The sequence below is a fragment of the Chiloscyllium punctatum genome, chromosome 45, assembly GCF_047496795.1.
Source record: "Chiloscyllium punctatum isolate Juve2018m chromosome 45, sChiPun1.3, whole genome shotgun sequence".
Classification (NCBI taxonomy): domain Eukaryota; kingdom Metazoa; phylum Chordata; class Chondrichthyes; order Orectolobiformes; family Hemiscylliidae; genus Chiloscyllium; species Chiloscyllium punctatum.
The window spans coordinates 6359536-6382153 of NC_092783.1; the positions used below are offsets into that span (position 1 = coordinate 6359536).

A 22618-nucleotide genomic window follows, 5' to 3' on the forward strand; every position below is an offset into this window, starting at 1 on the left:
AAGTCAATGAAAGATTAATATAAATCCCCAGGAACTGGCTGTTTGTGCTCATCAAAGAGATAATGGAAATCAGGTAATCTTTTCTAAAATTACAGATATTCACCCCAAATTTCAATAGACTCCACACCTCTCATTTTTATTCAGTAATGTATACCTGATTTTTGCCATGAGGGCCTCAGTTAGAACTTGCTTTCTAAAAGTGTGTTAACCTCTTATTCATTTTATCAAATCTTTTTCCTCCCATGCTATAAAAGGGATGGGATGGAATCTATTTTAATTGTTGCATTTTATTTGAATTATTGTAGGATAGCTCCAAGACACCCACATCTACATACATGTGCACACGCACTTGCAAGTACACATGTACGCCCATGCATGCACACACACACAAATGCAAGACAGCAGTATTATGAGTCTGGTATCTCTGCCTGAAGGAGCAAAATGCACAAAGGCAAGGTAACTCAAAGATGCTATGAGCATCCAGGTAAACATGGAACATAACAGTTCTTCAGCCCTCGATGTTGCGCCGCCCTGTCATCCTAATCTGAAGCCCATTCCACCTACACTATTCCAAGTACGTCCATTTGCCTGTCCAATGACGACTTAAATGCACTTAAACTTGGCAAATCTACTACCGTTGCAGGCAAAGCATTCCATACCCTTACTACTCTCTGAGTAAAGAAACTACCTCTGACATCTGTCTTATACCTAACTCCCCTCACTTTAAAGTTGTGTCCCCTCGTGTTTGCCGTCCCCATACTTGGAAAAAGGCTCTCCCTGTCCACCCTATCTAACCCTCTGATTTCAATGTGAGTGAAGACATTAAGATGCAGCACATTACCACACTCATACCTCCATAAAATCTGCTTAAATTACTTTATAAGGACTTTGGGATATTCAAATAGGAAGATTTTAATATTTCAATTTAGTTTCACTGTGACAGGAAGGCCATATCCAGGTCACAGTTAAACCAGAGGCAGAAAAAAACAGACCAGCATGTTAAACAGTTCAGTACATGTTAAGCAATTCACATCTGGGACTGTTGACATTTTCCTCAACTGACAGAGAGGTTTGTAGATTAACCTGATTAAGCTCATGTTAAAATTTCATTTCCTTTGTTAATTGGAGAGCACTGTTTCATAATGGGATTAGTTTAACATGGAAACCCTTTTCTTAACAGACAAAAATCTAAGGCTCTGCATTTGATTTATTTAAAAGAGAGGCAGGATGATATCTAAAGATGATAAATAAAACACAAAAGAAAATTTCACCAGAAGTAGCCATATAACATGCATAGTTAGTTTCTGTTCCAGTTGCTGTTGAAGAGAGAACTTGGAACTTGTCAGTGCTATCAGACGGCTGCAGGATAATAATCAGGAGCAACAGCTGTGGCAGTTTGTTCCCAATCCTGCAACACCACACTCCAAACCAAAGAATGTCGGAACAATAACCTATTAACTTCAACCTGAAGCCAGTTAACTCAGCACACACCAGGACTTTGACTTTTCTTTTTTACAGCTAAGCTGCACTTGCCAAAGGAAGGATCTGCTGCCAAAACTATGGTTGATACCATTTTGTGCAGAAGGAAATTTCCTTCTTTCCTTCTCTTCATCCCAGCCCTAGCCCTGCCTCAGTGCAAACTGAGAAATATGTTTTTAGCATAGGTTCTATTATATCACCACGGAGCTTAGCTGTTGTTCAAGTTCAGCTCACCTGGATTGGTGGCTGGTGGAATTAATACATTTAAGCCCATTATTGTCTATGCAATTTGCAAAATCCACAGATGAAATCTTACAGGAGTCTGAGCAGTTTGGGCTGTGTTCAGATGTGTGGTAGAATCTTTCAACAAGTAAGGCAAAGCCCATTTTGACATCAGAAGAAATTTGCATCACCTCTTGCGTTTCTCTCATGCAGCACAGCAAGATTCTCGCTAAGCAGCAGCAAACTGCCAAACAAGAGGAATGATTGCTTCTTAAACACCTTGTGAATCCTACAAGGTATCTCATTAATATTCAGTCTCCCATTTCACCAAACTCCCCAAATAGGCTAGACTTTGGGAAAACTCAACAAGGAAACCCTCACTGGGCACTCTGCTGTTCGCAAATCGACCCAACTGCTCAACAGATGATGCCACTTCCACCACCCTCCATCTGGCCATCATCCACCTGAGAAGGTAGACATCTACGTCAGGCTACTGTTCATAGACTTCAATTCTGCATTTAACACTATTGTTCCTCAGCACCTGTTTGGACAGCTGAGTCTGCTGGATCTAAATACCTCCCTTTGTAACTGGATCGTCAACTTCCTGACTGGGAGACCTCAGTCAGTCTGGATTAGGAATAGAATCTCCAACACCATCACACTGAGCAGGGGCTAGGGCCACCAGGACTGTGCGCTCGGTCCACTGCTGTGTACCCTGCTGACACATGACTGTGCAGCAATGCACTGGTTGAATCACATCATCAAGTTGACTGATGACACAACGGTAGTGGGTCTCATCAGCAGGAATGACAAGGCACTGTCTCGGATCATATGACCTACAATGGATAGTGAGGACAGCTGAGAAGATCATCGGGGTCTCTCTTCCCTCTATTACAGACATTTACACCACGTGCTGCATCCAAAAGGCTAAGAACATTGTGAAAGACCCCACAAATCTCCCAAACTCTTCTCCCTCCTGCCATCTGGCAAATGATACCAGAGCATTTGGTCTCTCACAGCCAGCCTGTACAACAGTTTCTTCCCTCAAGCCATCAGGCTCCTTAACACGGTATGATCGGACTCCTTTTCATCTAAAATTCTTTGCGCGACTTTGAATTGCTGTTAGAACAATGTCTATTAATTATCATTCTTTTATTACACCATAATTTGCGTATTTTGCACTTTTTACATACTTTATGCCCCCCTTTGTATGATCATGTAGTTTGTGCTGTCCATGTCGCACCTTGGTTCTGGAGGAACACTTTCATTTTTACTGCATCAGTTGTATATGGAAGAAATGACAAATAAAAGCTACTCTAGTCTAAATAACGGTCTGCCCATTTAAGACAGAGATGAGAAGAAATATTTTTGTCACTAAGAGTCATGGGTCTTTGGAATTCCCTTCCTCAAAAGGCAGTGAAGTAGAATATTTGAATCTTTTTATGGAGAGATAGATTGATTCTTGACTAGCAAGGGAGTAAATGATTATTAAGATAGAGAAGACTTGTGCTGGTCAAGATCAGTCACATCCTATTAAATGGTGGAGCAGGCTCAAGGAGCCAAGTAGCCTACTTCTGCTCTTAACTCATACGTTTGTATGTTCACATGTATGGGATCTCATTAGATTCATGGAGGTGGCAGCGGATATGGGTTTGCTTCCAGTACAAGACCCTGTGGCATCAGCAGCAGCTGTATTGGCAATGTAGACCCAAAGCAGACTTGTGGTGGTGGCGGATTTGAGTTTGGACCGGTGCAGTACCTGGCGGTATTGGTGGCATCTGTATTGGTGAGGTCCAGCAAGGACACATCATAGTGAGGGCGTTGGTGGAGGTGAGATGATGCCAATGGGTTGGGTGACTTTCATTCCAGCAGTGGTGACACGATGAAGGGACTCATTCCTGGGTACCAGGTCCATGGCAGAGTATTTAAAAAGAAGGACTGTAAAGTTGAATGATACTATGCAACACTTTCCATTGTATTTTGTAACAAAATACATGTGACAATAAATAAATAAATAAAATTAAATCATTACACAGCAACAGTGAAGTAGCCAAAATTCCAAATTTCAATATATATGAGCAAAGAAAGATGAAATGGGCAGTAGCCTCATTACTGTTTGTGCCAACTTACTGTATGCAAATTGCTGTTATGTTTCACCACATCACAAGAATGACGACTATTCAAAATTAGTTCAGAATGACTAAGATATTCAGGGGTTGAGAAAAGTATTACTCAAATTCAAGTTCCTTATTTGCTCATGGTTTGATTCAAACAATTTGCGAGATGAGCGAGTTACAAATACATTCAGGTACAACGAGAGTTATAGAAAATTGTGAAAGAAATATTAATTGTACACCAACTTCTTTGAAAATTTTCAACCTCATTATTATAGTTGTTTGTTCTCAATGTTGTTTGATTACTTACAGTTCTTCCAAGAAGTGAAGATCTCCAAAAGCATTCGGCTGTAGCTCATTAATATTGTTCATGCTCAAGTCACTGAAGAGACATAAAAAGTGAAGAATTAATTATAATGTAATTAACTCTGTGATCTAAGTTCTATTTTCACAGACAATTGCAATTCATCAGGAGTTTGAGATGTGGAAATCAGTGGCACAATACTGAGATAACTTGGAATATAAAATGATAGAAACATGAAACATCTTGTTGAGAAAGTAATAACAATATTTAACTTTGAAACATTTAATGGCAAATGCTGGTTTTAAATTGGTTAGTAGTCCTGATTCCTCTATTAAATAGCCACTATGTACAGCAAAATAACAAATGGAATAATTGTTTTGAATGATTTGAGGTCATTTTTCCCCAAATCTGTTCTGATGTTGCCACACAATTATTTGAATGTATAAATGTTATGTTGAAATAAAACATTTCTGTTTCTTTGAATTCACCAAAGCAGGTTAATGTTGAAGCAATGAGTTCCCAGCTATTCAGGAAGCTGTCATGCTTGAAATAATGAGTTGGCACTTATAAATGTGTTTTTGAGTCAGCAGTGGTTCTGCAACTCATTAAAACATGGCACTCTTAATGGCTGGATTCCAAAGGGCATTAAAATAAATTTTAACTCTGAGTATTTTATTTTTACAATCAGTTCTACAAAGAAAGGTTTGAGATTAAGTCTACTGTGGTGCCCTATGTTTGTGCAGTATCCATAGAAGTAAATTACTCCAAATTAATTATATACAATTATATTATTTCCTTTATATAAAAAATAAACTTTAATGTATGTGAATAAACAGTAACTTATTGCTCATTGAAAACCACAACCTAGAGATAAACTGTTACTCATCTACTAAGCCACAGTAAACTTTCAACAACTTGATCTTAGCTGGAGGAAATATTTATTTCAGATTTAAGCAATTTTTTAATGAATATCATTAAAATGAGAAAAGTAAATACAGTTTAAAGAAATATGAACAAAAGCAGAAAGGAAAATAAAAACATAAAGGCTTATTTTTGGACCATCATAACAAACAAATAGCAGCAAGATGGTAGTTTGGTAAAAGAAGCCATTTAAAGTGCACATCAGCATGGTCTTGGTTGCCACTTAGCACTATGATTTATTGAATGGTTTTCCTCATAGATGCTGGCCAAGTTCTTACAAGTGTTCTACAACAAACTTAGGATCTTATTTAAATATCATAATGAACACTTTTAAAAAAATACATCCATTATTTTCCCTGCATGCCGATGGAAAGATTGCAGGTTGCACACTTCTGTGAATGGTCATGCTCGTTTTCACACTTTTTTTGGACCCTTCGGTATCAGTTTAAGATCTGGAAAAACAGCATAAGTTGATCCATTTTCCAGGTCACCACATTTACTATATTGAGTACAGAGATTTCCCACTCATTCACAAAAGCTTTTATAATAAGAGAGAACCTCTAAGCTGCCTTTAGTTTCCAGCAGTAATCCAGTCTGAAAATGAGCAGTTCAAACAGATCACAGCACAAATATCAAGTTGACAGTTTGTAGGATGTTGTCTTCCTCCTAATATGTCCAAGGATTTCACATAATCTACTGTGTATTTAATCTAATCCCCATTCTCTCCTCAAAAGCATGTTAATTTTTGTTGCAGGTATTTATAAAGCAGGTGTTAGTTCAAACGAAGTATTCCAAAGATTACTTTCCAAAGGAGATACATTATTATTTTCAGGTGTTTTCACATTTTCAAACAACTTGCCATAATTACAGCTGTTTGATGGGAGCCAGATTTTCATGATGGTTAATGTTAAGAATATAACAAATTTGTCACTCTTTTACAGAAATTTCTATTTATAATGATTATTACTTAACCTACCAATAGTAACGTATGAAGGTGTTTCTTTATCCGCTGATGAACAAATTGTTTTATTGAATTATTATCTGGTTGAATGATGATTGAAAATATGACTTATTTTCTGCCTTAACTTTATCAACTTTAGTCTTTTAGTTCATTTTCTCTCAGACAACACATTATTGGTGATTGTTCTGGAACTATGAGACTATAGTGGGTGTAGACTGTTGTTTCAGGTTATCCACACCTTCAGAATTTCCTAGTAATTTTCCAGGTTAGCATTTTCTTTGTGGAATTTTCAGACCTCCCTCCTCTGTTCCTATTTCACTGAGATGCTCCCATCTTTTATTTACATACTCATTTCATTTTGTCTGGCACCATCTTCATCTAACCAACAAAGAAAACATAAACTTGGAAATTAATAACTTGGAAATTAATGCACTGGTTGCACAAGAGTTTCAGGTAGACAGAATGAGTGGGACCAGAATGCATAATTTCCCAAATTTTACTGGTTTTATTCAGTTTTGCTTAGCTCTGCACTTATGTAAGAAAAAAAAACTTTCCTAATATCTTCCAGTTCTGATAAGTTATTATTGAGCTGAATATCCCAAGAAAAGGTCAGGTAAATCCTGAAGGTATAGACAACCTGAAATAATGGTCTATACCCCCTATAGTCTCATAGTTCCGGAACAATCACCAGTATCATGCTGTCTGAGAGAAAATGAACTAAAAGACTAAAGTTGATAAAGTTAAGAAAGAAAATTAATCACATTTTCAATCATCATTCAATCAAAAAATAATTCAATGAAACAACTTTGTTCCCGGTCCACAGATGCAGCCTGACTCTGTTGATTGTTTCCAAAATGTGCTGTTCAGATTTCAGATTTCTAACTTGTTAAAATCATAATTTGGTCAATAAATAATTTTAATTGATTCATTCAAGAAACAATTTTTACATCATAATTATTTTGTATGCTTCCATGTTGTGTGGTTATGGTTTGGTTGTTCCAAGAACATCTTTTTCAAAGACTGCACTTCAGAAATATAATATCCTGTATTTGGGCACATAAATACTGAAGCTGCTAAAATATTGAAGGATGTGTGTAATATTCTGTCAAAATAAGTATATTTAAGAAAATATTTGTCTAGAGAAGACATTCCTTTTTTGAATTACTCTGCATTAATGTGCACTTTAAAGTTGGCATCTATGTTTGCATTTACGGCTAATGGGCTTTGTAAATAATCAAAACCAAGGCCCTCCAGTGGGACACAGAATAATTATTTTTAATTGCTGCATTTCCCTTAATTTAGATGAAACAGCCACAAAAGTATCTCTTGACTGTTTCCCATAACCATCTCAAAGTAAAAATACCCCTGATCGGCATGATAATTAGGATTACAACACAGAGATGTGACCTTTTTAGATTTCACTGACCTCCAAATACACAAGAATGTTAATATCATTTTAAAAATTAGACCACCCATCCCCAACTTTATGCCCTTCCATCAATTTTAATTTCAGTGGGTGTTCTTATTTGATTGACGATATTTATCCACAGATCATTCTCTGGTATAGATTGAGGAATGTGGAGTTTAATATGGTAAACCTAAGCATTGTATTTGTTTAGTAGTTATGTTAAGAGTGCACATGAATGGCAAAAAGCAAAGGAATAACATAATACTGCAATCTCTTTAAATTGGTAGCTGCCTGCTGGAAAATAATTTGGCACATATAGATGTGCATTTAAATCTGCAGTTAGTTATTTAAAATGTGTTTATTAATGATTGTTGTCATTGAAATAATACATAAGATCTTAAATCATCTTCCTGTAAGTAGACTATTATTTTAATACTAGGACAAAAGCTAAGCTATATATAGTACAGATTTTAGATTAGATTACTTACAATGTGGAAACAGGCCCTTCGGCCCAACAAGTCCACACCGCCCCGCCGAAGCGTAACCCACCCATACCCCTACATCTACATCTACCCCTTACCTAACACTACGGGCAATTTAGCATGGCCAATTCACCTGACCTGCACATCTTTGGACTGTGGGAGGAAACCGGAGCACCCGGAGGAAACCCACGCAGACACGGGGAGAACGTGCAAACTCCACACAGTCAGTCGCCTGAGGCGGGAATTGAACCCGGGTCTCCGGCGCTGCGAGGCAGCAGTGCTAACCACTGTGCCACCGTGCCGCCCACATCTGCTTTGACTAAATATTTTTAGTCTGCTGAATTTAATGAAAATTAAGTGTCAAAGCTTGCACTAATACTGCAATTAAACATGCATTGGTTCCTCATAAAGGAAACAAGGGACAAGAACCTGCGATGTTGCAGTACCTTTCAATATTTCAAAATATTCCAAATGTTTCAGGTTGATACAGTTATCATTGAGTCAGATCCAATGACAGATCCTTGATCTGTATCATTAGCTCTATATTTCTCACTCCTATGACTGAACAGTCACAGATCTTATTGAAAATTAATAAAACAAAATTTGGAATTAAGAGTCCAATGATGGCCATAAAACCATTGTTGATTGTCAAGAAAACTCAACTGCTTCACTCATGTCATAAGGAAACTGTTATCCTTTCTGGTCTGGCCTACATCTGATTCCAAACCTACAACAATGTAGTTGACTATTAACTGCCCTCTGGACAATTAGAGATGGGCAATAAATGCTGACCTAACAAATGATGCCCACGTCCTGTGAATTGGTATAGAGAGGTTGGTTGGAGAGGACACCTTACTTGGATCTCAACATATCCAGGCTCCAGTTCCATGTGATTTGACATAGAGCTCCTTTTTCACAAGCTTAATAGCTGTCCATAAAGAACAAGTATAATTCCCTTCACTCTACAACATACAAGGTATTTTCAGTTGCAGAAAGAGTCAGGATATTTAGTTTAATATGACTGTGAACTCATTACAGAGAAAGTTAAGTGAGCATTTAAAAATGCCACGAATAATTTCAGATTAAATTAAATTTAATAGTTAGGTTTTAGAGACACACTGTGTTGGCAAGAAAACAAAATAACTACTGTCACTGCGGTGGTTGAATGATTCTTAGAAGATCTACTTCATAATAGCAAATTATGCAAAAATTTATTGCACTTCTTTAAAGAGAAATTAGTAGATCCGTTGAGTAATCTGTATTGCAAAATTGGAAAATATTTTTCTAATTATGCAGGTCTTAAGTCCTATCATATACCACCCATCTCAGAATTTAATTGTTATAAAGAGCAGAGTTTTTCTGCTTCTGTGTTTCTAGAAGTGGAAGATGTGGTGGGGTGGGGGGGAACTTTGCATCAGGATTGCTCCTGGTATGATCCTATCACTAGGAATGATTCCCTGGGCAGGCCTGTATGTTGCAAGGGTGAAGGAAAACAATTATTGTGATTTCTGGGACATGCAGTCCACACCAGCAGTAGGAGGTTACTAGCTCAGTGGAGATGGCCTCCTTGTAGCACATTTGGGGGCCATCAAATCCAGAGCCCTATTGTCCAAGCAGGGGGCTGCAATGAGCATAAGCTGCTGTTGGAAGGGTTTCTCGTCTGAGTGGAAGAACTGCCTGCGTGGACCAGCCCCACGAAAAAGAGTTATTACTTTACCCTTTGTGGTTGCACCAATTTCGAGATGTCCCCACTGTCTTCAATGTTTGGTCTGGCTGTACTCGTATCCCTAATCCATTTTTTCTCTAACAATGCGCTCAGAGAAATCAAATTAACAGGTGATCTCTGGGTTAATAGTTCCCAATCTGGCTCCCAACCAAGTGAAGATTGGGATACTCCATCTGGTTATAACCATTTTATTCATTCAAAGAATGTGTACACCACTCACTAGGCCAGCACAAATGTTCTTCTCTAATGGTCTTGATAAGTTAAAAATCACACGACACCAGGTTATAGTCCAACAGGTTTAATTGGAAGCACACTAGCTTTCGGAGCGACGCTCCTTCATCAGGTGATTGTGGAGGGCTCGATTGTAACACAGAATTTATAGCAAAAATTTGCAGCGTGATGTAACTGAAATTATACATTGAAAAATTGATTGTCTGTTAATTTTTCAATGTCTAATTTCAGTTACATCACACTGCAAATTTTTGCTATAAATTCTGTGTTACGATCGAGCCCTCCACAATCACCTGATGAAGGAGCATTGCTCCGAAAGCTAGTGTGCTTCCAATTAAACCTGTTGGACTATAACCTGGTGTCGTGTGATTTTTAACTTTGTACACCCCAGTCCAACACCAGCATCTCCAAATCAGGTCTTGAGAAGGTGATGGTGAGCTGCCTTCTCGATCCCCCGCAGTTCATTTGATGTTAGTACATTTACATTGCTATTATGGAGAGAGTTCCAGTAATTTGACACAGAAATACTAAAGGAAGAGTGATATATTTCCAAGTCAAGAAGGTGAGTGGCTTGGAGGGTAACTTGCAGGTGATGATGATCCCACATATCTGCTGCTCTTATCCTTTTCAGTGGTAGTGGCTGTGGGCTTGCTTGGAAGGCACTGCCTAAAGGAGCTTTGATGATCTTGTAGATATCACATACTTTTGCTACTGCCAGTGGTGAAGGGAGTGAAGTTTTGTGGATATAGTGACAATCAAGCAGGCTGCTTTGTCCTGGATAGTGTCAAGCTTCTTGTATTTTTTCGTGTTGCAATCTTACAATTTGATGCCTTGAAGCCCATGGGAAAATACAACCAAAGTCTGACTTGAGTCACAAGTCAGTAGTTTCCCCATAATTGTCATGCAATTGATAAGAGAGAAAGATTTGCATTAAACAACATCTTCCACAATTTTATAATGTCCTAAAGTGTTATATAGCCAATTATGTACTTTTCAGTATAATTACAATTGCATTGTAGGAAATATGCAGCCAGTATGTGCACAGCAACAGTCCCAAAACCATTGATAAAATAATAATCAGACAATCTGTTTTGTGGTGTTGGTTAAGTGATAAATATTAACTAGGATAGCGCTAAATTCCCTTTTGCTTGTTTGAAAAAGTATCATAAGTTACATTCACCAGACAGCAGTCAAAGCCTTATTTCTAGCAATACTCCTGCATTCTCAGTTCGCCCTCAGGTTCTGCTCCAAAGACTTTGACTTAAGCTTAGAAAAGTTGCTTAAGTGCTGATAAAGAATAGCTGATCATACTGCCTGAGTTTTCTCATTATTCTTGGATATTCTGAACTGACAACGCTAATGAAACAAACAAATAGAAAGTCAAATGTACTTTTTTGAATTCGAAGAAGAGAAAAGAGTAGTTATCATGAAGAGAACTTTCACTTCCAGAAATAAGTTAGATTGAGGGCAGACAAGGTTAAAAGTGCTGAAATTTACAGGGAACATGAAACAGGGAAAATGGATTGTAGTCCATTGATTTCCAAATGTAATCACAGCACATTAGGCTGTAAGTGAGAAACTCCCTCTGTAGAGTCCTGTAATTAACATTGGTTTATTAAAAGCTCATTATGAATGACGTCAGCACAAGTGTTGGAATTCAACTGTGAGTGCAAGGGTTTCCTAGACTTTCTGGGGCTTACTTGTGAAAGGCAAGATTACAATAGTCCAAGCAGGGAGTGTAAGAATTGATAAGGAAACTTTCCATAGACATTGACATTTCACAGTTCCTTTCTTGCCTACTTGCGTGAAAGGATTTTGCTCACAGTCTTTATTCTAAATGTCTACTTTAACTAGGTTAACTTTAACATTTAATCTCTATTCCGCAATTGTGTAATGTGAGTGCTGCTTGTGCTGCTTTTCATTTGCACATCAGATGAGAACAGGTTAGACAGCACAAAGAGGATTGCATCCAAGCTGAGGGGTGTCAATGGAGCAAGAGACATTGGACAAACTCATCAAAGGCTAATAATGCGTAATACTTAGTTGCTGTGGTTGTGGTACAATGGAGAAGACAGAAGACAAACTAAAGTGATTTAAACATGGAATGACTTTTGACAGCTAGGCACAAGCATGATCAAAAAACAATATTTTAGTCCTGTTACAAAATCTGACACTCAGTTCACTGCGGTGAGTAAACAATTTTAAAGCCATGAGAAAAATCTTTCATTGAAGTAATTAATATTTCAAATTTGGCCAAAATAGGGACTAAAAAGATAACAATTCGACAGGAGAAACTCGCTATTCTCAACCTAATATCAAGGATACCAAAAGTTTTTTTGATAAATGAGCTGATAGTTGTGTTATACTTAGCACAAAGTTTTAGTGTGCATGGCAGAGCAAGTCTATGCTGCTTGTTCAAGCCATTGCAGCATAAGGATGGAAATTCAAATAAAAAGATCTTTGAAGTTGAGTTAAGCAACATTTTAAAGAATGACAGTAACTGAAGGTATGCTTTAATCTAGAGATCAGATTTCATCATCAAAGTCACAAGATTCCAGAGGCACCATTACCTGCATATACCCCTGAGCTCAGTTACAAGGATAAATCATCTCTTCTTCCAAGCATTTTTCTGGCATTCATTACTCAATCAATATTAATGGATACAAACAAAAACAAAAACAAAACAAGCATAAAGCCATCTGCAGAAAACAAATAGAAAATAAAAATTGGGTCAGACAATCAAAGGGAAATGTGATGAAAGTGTAATCGGGCATGGATTCATTTTAAATTTGATAGGTATTCTTGCCCTGCTCTGTCTTTTTGATATTCTATTATAATGTCTTATTTTGTTTTTTAAATGGAACTCAATATGCATAATGAATGAGTGTTCTCTGTAGTGCGTCATTCTGTAATCTTATGAAATACCTTTAACTTCTCGTGTCAGTCAAATATCTAAATCTATTCCTGGAAAGCTTTCAATTTAGTTTATTTTCAAAATGTGGGAGAGAAGAGCCAAAAATGAATATGGGGATGAAATAGCGAAATAATGAATTTTACAATTAATTATATTGAAGCTTCAACAGACATATCAGGAACTTAGGTGCAAATATGAGGGATGGATATCTTCTGAATTATTATTTTAAAACCCAGTTTGAGAGCATGAAGGTAAAAACGCATCTACATGTCTGTTTAAACACAATAAGCTGCCTAAACACTTGGAAGGTTTTGAGATTGGACATAAAGAATTCTTTCAGCTTGTTTTTAATTTGACCAGTGCAGGATGGTCCTGTCTGTTAACATCCCTGCTATCCTGATGAAATATCAAAGCCTTGTCACACTCAGAGCCCAGCAGCTCCAAACGGTGAGTTAGTCAACCGTATAATCTGCAGTTGATCCATCTTTACAAAAGGAAAACTGAACAGGTATCAGGAAGAAAAGACTGACCTAACTGTACCTTACAAGTGAAGTGCCAATACATAAATACCACATTTTTTTCTAATAAGTTCATGATAAAGGTCATAGTCTCACTGAAAACCAGTATGTTGGGATTTATTCCTTTTTCCTATATTTTAGGATTACCCACCTGTACTCACAATATGAACAGTGCTGAATTCCAGAACTGTTTATGATATCTGTGATGATTCTATGGCTTTAAGAGGTGTAGTTTTCCTCTTTTATTGTGAAGGGAGGTTGAGACAGAGTTACTGTGCGGTCTATTCCAAGCCAATAAAGAAAACAATTTGTGAGGCCTTGGGTTATTTTTCAATTCCTTGTTCTTCCCATGTAGCTCCTCTGATAGTGATGCAAATAACCCATTAGCTCTACCTATCAGTTTTGTTAGAATCAACAATGCCCATATGGTCAGTCGTCATTTCATTTGTTTGGCCACTTTCTTAAATGACATGAAAAAGGTCTCTACTTCCTTTTTGTCAAAACTAGATAATGCTTGGATATATTTAAACAGATCCCCACCTGGCCTTTGGCTATGATGGGATTATTCTCCATCACTATCCTCAACACTACTCCTACCTTTCACCTCTACGTCTGGCATTTTAAACCAACTTTGAACTTTCAGTTCCAACCTCTGAAGTTCAAAATCTCTCTCTTTCTCCTTTCTTCTGCTTTCAATTGAAATTCAAATGATCTAATTGCCTTTCACTTGCAATTGAATTTGAGCCATTTCTAAAGATTCTGATGGCATTCCTGGCAATTCTAAATGCTGCATGATTGCCACAGTTATGTCCACTTTTCACAGGGACAAAGGCAAATCCAACTCCAGCTTGTCTGTCAATTCCAAATGCTTTGCTTTGCTCAGTTTTTATAAAACTCCCAAAGTGACATCTTCTCCCCCCAGGAAACTCTTAGTGACTGAAAAAGCCATTAATACAGAAGGCACACTGTATTTAAACCAACCAAATGCACAGCTGAAAAGAGAACACTAAAACTCATCATTCACTGTCTTTAAGTCCAATAACCCTAAACCTCAACTGTGAATTAGAAATTTTGATCCCAATAAGAGCCCTCCGCTTGTTATGGACCAGACTAAATCACCTCAAAATATAGTAAGAAGTTAGCCTAGACCCCAACTTTTTCTTATTTTGAAGGCAAGTGTAAGGTGTTGTGTTCCTAATGCAATTCGATTGGTCAAACTATCAGGCTTGAAGCAAAACACATTTTATTCTTACACTATAGTTAAAATGAAAAGAAACGAAGAACTAGAATAACTTAACTCTATTGGAAAACTTAACAGAATACTAGATTACTTAACTAAAAACAGCAACTGCTCCAATATTGTAAAATGCCATAACACACACTTGACAAAAGCAAATTCAGTAAAATAGATCATCTCACATGTAATTCTCCAGTCCTGGAAGAAAGAACATCAAGAGAAAACTCTGAAGAGAGACAGATAGAACTTAAGTGTTTTGCTGTAGCAGGAAAAGATGTATAACAGATTACAAACTCCAACAGCTACTGAAGGTTAAACTAAAATCCTGGTTCTGAGGGAGCTTGCCCTCACCCCTTCAGGCTGCTCCTATTTTTCCAATTTAAAAAAAAAACGAAGGCCTCACAAATTGTTTACTTTATTGGCTTTGAAAAGTACATTTGGCACCTCTGTCTCAAACTCTCTTCATAAACAAAAAACGGGACAAAATGAACATCTTAAAACTATAATATTTTCATATATGAAAATTCTGCTACTTTTTGTTTTGGCTGGCAATAGCAGATACAAAAAAAAGGAAGGACCTGCATATCTGTAGCATCTTCCAAGTCCCAATTAGTTCCAAAGTGACTAGCCACTGAGTAACCTTTTTATGTAGTCACTGTTTGTGGGCAATGCAGCAACCAAGTTGCACACAGAAAGATGCTAAAGCAGCCACAAAATAAATGTCCAATTAATTTGTCTTAGGGATATTGTGTGGAGTTTAAACTTTAACCAGATCACAAGGAGAACTCTGTTTTCCTTTGAATAGTGTCATGGGATCTCTTACGACCAAGTGACTGATTGTAAGTGGCTTGAATTTATGTCTGTTTCAAAATATGACACCTCCAATGATCAGTGGTCTTTCATTGAAATGTCAGTCCAGAATATGTACTATAACACTAGAATTTGAACACTTAACCTTCTAATTCAGAAAGAAGACTTCTTCAACTCAGCTAAATGTCTGAAGATGCTGTTGGCAAAATATTATTGTACTTCAATACTAAGATATTACAATTGTGTGTTGCTCAAACTGCTTTTCTATCTAATGAGTTTTGACTCATAATTCTACAGATGCGTAGTTGCTCTTAATCCCCGCAGTTTCCATGGATGTTTTGAAAACCAACATAGCTTTAAAGCTGCATTCATCATTATAATTCTGAAATGAATCCAGTGTGAATTCTGAAACAATATAATTTTATAAATGCAGCCACCTAATAAGCAACATAAAAGTATATGAATCAGTGATATGTGTCTGAGATTTAAGATGCTGGAATTGAAATTATAAATGTAATACAATTGAGTGATTATTAAATATTGCTTTGACCTGCAAGAAGTATGTTTGAATATCGGTTATTTGAAAGAATTTCACTGATCTCCACTATGGTTAAATTCAACAATTAAACAATTTCAGTGAGGAAAATACTACAGATCTCAGATTTTAGCTGAATGCTAACTAACCAATAGTAAAACTATTTTTGTACACTTGGAAACAGCTGTCAATGCCTTTTGCCCTGTGTTCAGCCTAAGATAAAAATGTTCTCTTTCCCTCATTCCCTTCAGACAGTTCACCATGTTTATATAGAAAAGTGCTGACCTTGTAAACTGCCTGATAGTGATTATTCCACCTTGACTTCTGACAGGTGTAACATGGACAGGGCCACAAAAAAAGGCACTGTCAATCATCCATTCCAATTACTTAATATGACAGTATTGACACTGGGTCACAGAAATGTTGTCACAATACCAAGATAAATACACTTTCTTGACAACATTCATAGTCTCAAACATTTTTGTCAAAATATCAGGACCTCATTTTTCATTTTGTGACGAATATGAGACGTGGAGTAACTTTGGCTGTTTTGTTTTTCAGCTCCAGAGGACACATCAGTAAACGAGAATCGTAACTAAACCTCTATACACACCTACACACAATTAGACAGATTTGTTTTATAGGATTGAATGAACCATTCTGTGTGTATTTACACTGTTCTCTGCTCTTATGCTGCACCTTAAGGTGTGCTATGCCTATTTTGGCAATTCTGAATCATGCTTTAAGTATTTTAATGTTGTCCTAATGGGAAGAAATAACTGTGATAGAAAAAAAATAGTTTTTTTTCACCCTTGGGGAATAGTATATTTTAGAAACTGAAAAATCTGACCACATCTTGAATTTAGAAATGAAGAAGTATATTTACTCCCCTGGAAACTAATCTAATAGGTGAACAATAGTAATAAAGACTCAGATATGCCTTTGATCTATTCAAGCCTTACAGGAAATATTGTTCATTTCTTCACAAATGTTGTGAGGAAAGGAACAATTTTTTTTGTATCCTGATTACAGGAAAGAACATAAAAAAAAATGAAAATTGATAGCTTATTTTTTAAAGTTTATGAAAATTTTACTGTCAACACTACATAACTAATCAACAAATTTCAAAGTGCAGTTAATATGGTTATGCAGGGAACCTTAGCAACCAATTTTTACACTGCAGAGTCCCACAAACAGTAAGTGAGATAAACGACTAGTTAATCTGTATTTTGTGGTACTGATTGATGGGACAATTTTGCCTCAGGTGCCTAGGAAATTGTCTTTTTTGATTCAGCATCTCATGAGGAATTAGTCACTTACAACAGCAGATCCTCGGTATCATTATTCACTTAATTACACTCTGTGAAGTACAGTATTTATTTGCAAGTGCATAGTATAAGTCAATGACATATGTCAGTGAATTAATATCTCTTTTATAAGCATCAAACTGTTTTGCTTCAAAGTTAAATAGTTACAAATAGATTTTAATCTTCATCATCCGACTTTTTGTTATTACAAGAAATGGTGTTCCAAATTTCTGAAATATAACACATAGTTCAATTTATTTTCCCTATAGAACTGGAAGTCAATGATTTAATCCAGGTGTTATCAAATGTAAAAGTAGTGATAAAATTATATTCCTAAAAAAGTTTATTTTTCAGTATAAAGTATGATTGACACATTCCTAGGTGCCAGAAATAAGCTTTCCAATGTATTGTTTAGTTGTAGGAATTGCCACTGAAACTTTATTATCATAAAGGAATAGCATATAACATTGTAGTTCCATTCTCGTGTAATCCCATGTTATAAGAAAATCATGTCATAGCTGCACCATTTAGACTAATGGGGCCAGAATCGTGTTATAACCAATACACGCTTTAAAACTTTGTGCTTCAGAAACAGCGTCCCCAATTAGTCAATCGTTTTAAAGCAAATTCATGTTAATGAAACATGCATTATAGCAGAATGACCTGGTGTTGTCAAAATAGTACAATGTCATTTTCTCTTAGTTTCTGTTATTTCCCAAAATCGCAATAATGTAAAAGCCTGAACTAATTCTTCTTTTACCTTTTGGTTCATTTTTAACAATGATGAGGGAACACCCTTTTGAAATGTTCATTACCTATTAGAAAGCACTTTTTGGAAAATCAGAGGTGGTTTCCTACCTTAGGTCAACATCCTTTTTTAATCAGATGTATTCATATTTTATCTTTTTTGTTCTGTAGATTTAACATGAAGGTTTTTTTATTCATTCTAATTCTGGTGAAGCAAATTTAAAACTATTCAATGTGATTATAATGCCTGTTCAATCATTTCCAAGACTGCCTCTCTGTAACTGGTCATCCTAGATTATTCACAATGATTTATACAATTTTCACTCTTTAATGGTTTAAAATTACTTGCTTATTATTTACTGAACTGTCAGATAAATGAGACAGAAAGAATGACAATAAAACAGTATACAGTCACAATTAAGAACAGCAACAAGGTAAATGAGTAATGAAACAGGGACATCAAATATGAAGTACATAGACTTCCTGATTCTCAGAGCACAAAAGGATACCAGTTGGTTCATTGTGATTGTATTGGGTTTTTGAAGAGCTTTCAATTACTTCCACTTCATTTTTTCACTCTCTATGTCCCTGCATTTTGTTCTTTTCAAGTTTAATTCTGTTCTGAAAGTAATTTCCACTGTTTCCACTGTCCTTTAAGACATGCATTTAAGATCATGACAAGTAGCTGCTTAAAAACAGTCCAATTTTACCCCAAAATTATCTTGAATCTGAATTAGCTACCAAACCACCTGCTAAGGAAGCAGCTTCATCTTGTTGACTCCATCAAACCCCTTCATAGATTTTGTATATTTGTGAAATCTCCTCTTTATGTTCTTTGCTTTGAGGAGAATATTCTCAACATATTCAATTCTTTTCATGTAATTCAATTTCAATTCGACTATGGTATGTGAACTAACTCCATCGAGGCTGGTATCCCATCACCAAGTCACCCTTTATTTACATGTGAAAAGTCTTTTACACTGATCCAGTTCCCTCGGAGCCCGCTCTCAGATTGAATAGAACCTCTGGCATTCCTGTTTATACCTATCAGTGAGAGCTCCCTGACTGGATCAGATTAACAGTCCCAGTCAGGAAACTCATATTCTGTGAGGTCCACTTGGATGACCTCATTGCAGTCGCTACAGTATGGAATTGTAAATAGTTTTGCCTTGTGTTTCATAGTGTATGGAAAGAATTTCACATTAGGTTAACATTGACTTTATTGAATAAATTTTTAAATCCTTACCTTGCACTGTCTGCCTTATTTGAACTGGGACATACTCAAATCAAATCGTTTAAAGTTCAATTTCATGCACTGGTGTAGATTTTTAAAATTTTTAAAATTTAAAATGTAGTTGTCACTGCTTCAGCCAACATTTATTGCTCAGCAATTTCTTTTGAGAAAGTGAGTGAGTTACACTCTTGAACATTTGCGATGTTTGTAGTGTAGGCACACTTGCACTGCTGATAGGAAGAGAGCTCCAAGATTTTAAGCCAACGACAGTGAAGAAACATGATGAAGTTCTAAGAGAGATAGTGACTGACTTAGAAAGAACTTACAAATGATGGTGCTCCCATGCATCTGCTGTTTCTTTCCTTCTCGGTAGTAAAGGTCATGGGTTTGGAAGATGCTATCAAAGGAGCCTTGGTGAGTTGCTGCAGTGCTTCTTGTAGCTGGTGCATACGGCTGAACTATGTGTTGGTAGTAGATAGGGGATGTCAAGTAAGCAGACTTATTTGTCCTGGATGGTGTTGAGATTATTGAGTGCTGCACTCACACAAGGAAGTTAAGAGTATTCAGCACACACCTGACTTGTGTCTTGTCAATGGTGGATAGGATTTAGGTACTCAGAGGTGATTTACTCGTTATAGGGTTCCCTGTTTCTGACCTGCTCTTGTAGCAAGAATGGTTATTTAAATGGCGGGTCCAGTTTATTTTCTGCTCAACGGTAATTCTAGCATGTTAGCTAGTGGGAGATTCAGTGATGGTAAGGCCAATGAACATCAAAGAAAGATGATTTGATTATCTCTTTTGGAGGAAAACATTTTCTGGACTTGCGTGGTGTGAACCTTACTTGCCAGTTATCAGCCCAAGCTGTGAATTTGTCCAGGTCTTGCTGCATACCAACATGGATTGCTTCAGTGTCTGAAGATTCAAGAATGAGGCTGAACACTGTGAGACCAGCAGCTACAATCCTAAGTTCTGACATGATGAGATTTCATTGATGAAGCAACTTAAGATAGCTGAGCCGAGGAATCTATTATGTGGAGTGACTGCAGTTCTCTTGGCACTGAGATGATCTCCAAAAATTAATCATCTTACTCACAAGTCCCCCCTTCTTTCTATTCTCATTGACTTTTGTTTTTGTAGATGCTTTGATGCCATTCTGTGTCGATGCTGCAATTATGTCAAGAATAGTGACTATCATCTCACCTCTTGAGGTTAGCCCTTTTGTCCATGTTTGGACCAAGACTATATTGAGATCAAGAGCTGAGTAGACCTGGTGGAGCTCAAATTGAGTGTCAATGAATAGGTTATTGATGAGTGTCACTTGATAACACACCTTCCATCACTTTATGATAATTGAGAGAAGATTGGACTTATCTATTTTTGTATGCATAGAACATATCTGAGCAATTTGTATGAGCTTGTAATGGAACAGCTTGACTAGTCTTAAGTCTATTTCTAGAAGATAAGTCTTCAGTATTACTGGAAGTGTGTAGCCAGGGTCTCTTTCCTTTGCAGTATCCAATGTCATCAGTCATTTCATGACATTACATGGGGTGAATAGAATTGGCTAAAAACTGATATCTGTGATGCCAAATCTTCAGAAGAAGGCTAAGATTCATAATGTTCCCAGCCTTTTTTGACTGAAGATGGTTCCAAATGCTTCAAACTTGTCTTTTCAATTCATGTATTGCACCTCACCATTGCTACGGAGATATTTGTGGAGACTCCTTCTCCCTTTTAGTTGTTTTGGAACCATGGGAGGAACGCACCCAAACATGGGGAGAATGGGCAAACTCCATACAGTTGCCAAACACTGGAATTGACCTCAAGACCCTGGTGTTGTGAAGCGGCAGTGCTAACCACTGAGCCACCATATTGCCCAGTTATTGTACAACTGAGTCATTGTTGATGATGGATATTGAAGTACTCACTAAAATAACATCCTGTGGCCTTGCCACCCTCAATACGTCCCACAAAATGCTCTTCAACATGGAGGAGTATCGATTCATCAGCGAGGGGAGGATACTGGAAGGTAATCAACGGGATGTTTCCTTGCCCATGATTGATATGATGTCATTATGTCCGGAGCCAATATTAAGGACACCCAAGACAAATTTACTTTGACCAAATATTACTTTTCCACAACCTTTGGTCAAATATTAGTGGGAGAGGATGTACTCAAGATTGGTGATGATGGTATCATGGACATTACAAGAAATGATTTTGTAAATATAACTATTTCAGGCTGTTGCTTGACCAGTCGTAGCATAATAGAGACGTAGAGACGTACAGCAAGGAAACAGACCCTTTTGTCCAACTTGCCAATGTTGACAAGATATCCAAAATTAATTGAGTCCCATTTTCCAGCATTTGACCTACATCCCTCTAAACCCTTTCTATTCATATACCCATCCAGATACCTTTTAAATATTGTAATAGTACCAGCCGCCACCACTTCCTCTGGCAACTCATTCTATACACGCACGATCCTCTATGTGAAAAAGTTGCCTGTCAAGTCTCTTTTAAATCTTTCCCTTCTCACTTTAAAGCTGTATCCTTTAGTTTTGCACTCCCCCACATCAGGGAAAACACCGTGTCCAATTACCCTATCCATGCCCCTCGTGATTTTATAGACATCTATAAGGTTACCCCTCAGCCTCCAATGCTCCAGGGAAAATAGCCATGGTCTATTCAGCCTCTTGTTATTGCTCAAACCCCTCCAACATCCTTGTACATCTTTTCTGAACCTTTCCAAGTTTCACAACATCCTTCCTATAGCAGGGAGACCAGACTGCACACAGTATTCCAAGAGTGGCATAACCAATGTCCTGTACAGCTGCAACATGGCCTCCTAACTCCTAAGATCAATGCTCTGACCAACAAAGACAAGCATACCAAATGCCTTCTTCACTTTCCTGTCTACGTGTGACTCTGGTTTCAAGGAACTATGAACCTGCACTCCAATATCTGTAGTTCTGCTCTCCTTATTTTGGCACAAACCTCCAGGTGTTAGTAAGGAGGATTTACAAGGTCAATGTGGCGGGATTGGATATTGTTATCTTATTTCATTTTTCCTAGACATTGTAGCAATTTGATATAACTGATAGGCTGGCTAGGCCGTTTCAAAGTACAGTTAAGAATTAATCGCATAGCTATGGGTCTGAAATCAGAAGTAGACCAAACGAAGTGAGGACAGCAGATTTCCTTCCAGAAAGAACATTTTCACCCAGATGGATTTTTATGACAATCAACAATGGCCACCATTACTGAGACTAGTGTCCATATTTCTTAATTAAATTTTAGTTCCATTTACTACCATGATGGGATTTGAACCTGTAATCCCAGATGACTAACATGGACCTCTGGATTACCACTATGCCAGCACCTCTTGATAAGATAGTTGTCCCTAAAACTGGCAATCTTGTCACATAATAAATTACAAACAAATGGCTCATTTTGACATTATTGAAG

General features: G+C 37.1%; 1 protein-coding gene across 4 annotated transcripts in view; it reads right to left on the reverse strand.

Annotated features, from left to right (window-relative positions):
* Nucleotides 1–22618, reverse strand: part of lgr6 (leucine-rich repeat containing G protein-coupled receptor 6) — a 255696-nt gene that overhangs the window by 148855 nt on the left and 84223 nt on the right. For all 4 annotated transcript variants that reach the window (XM_072563204.1, XM_072563206.1, XM_072563205.1 and 1 more), the window contains one exon: nucleotides 4126–4197. In XM_072563204.1, the coding sequence (XP_072419305.1) occupies nucleotides 4126–4197 (72 nt within the window). The remainder of the gene's footprint in view (nucleotides 1–4125; nucleotides 4198–22618) is intronic.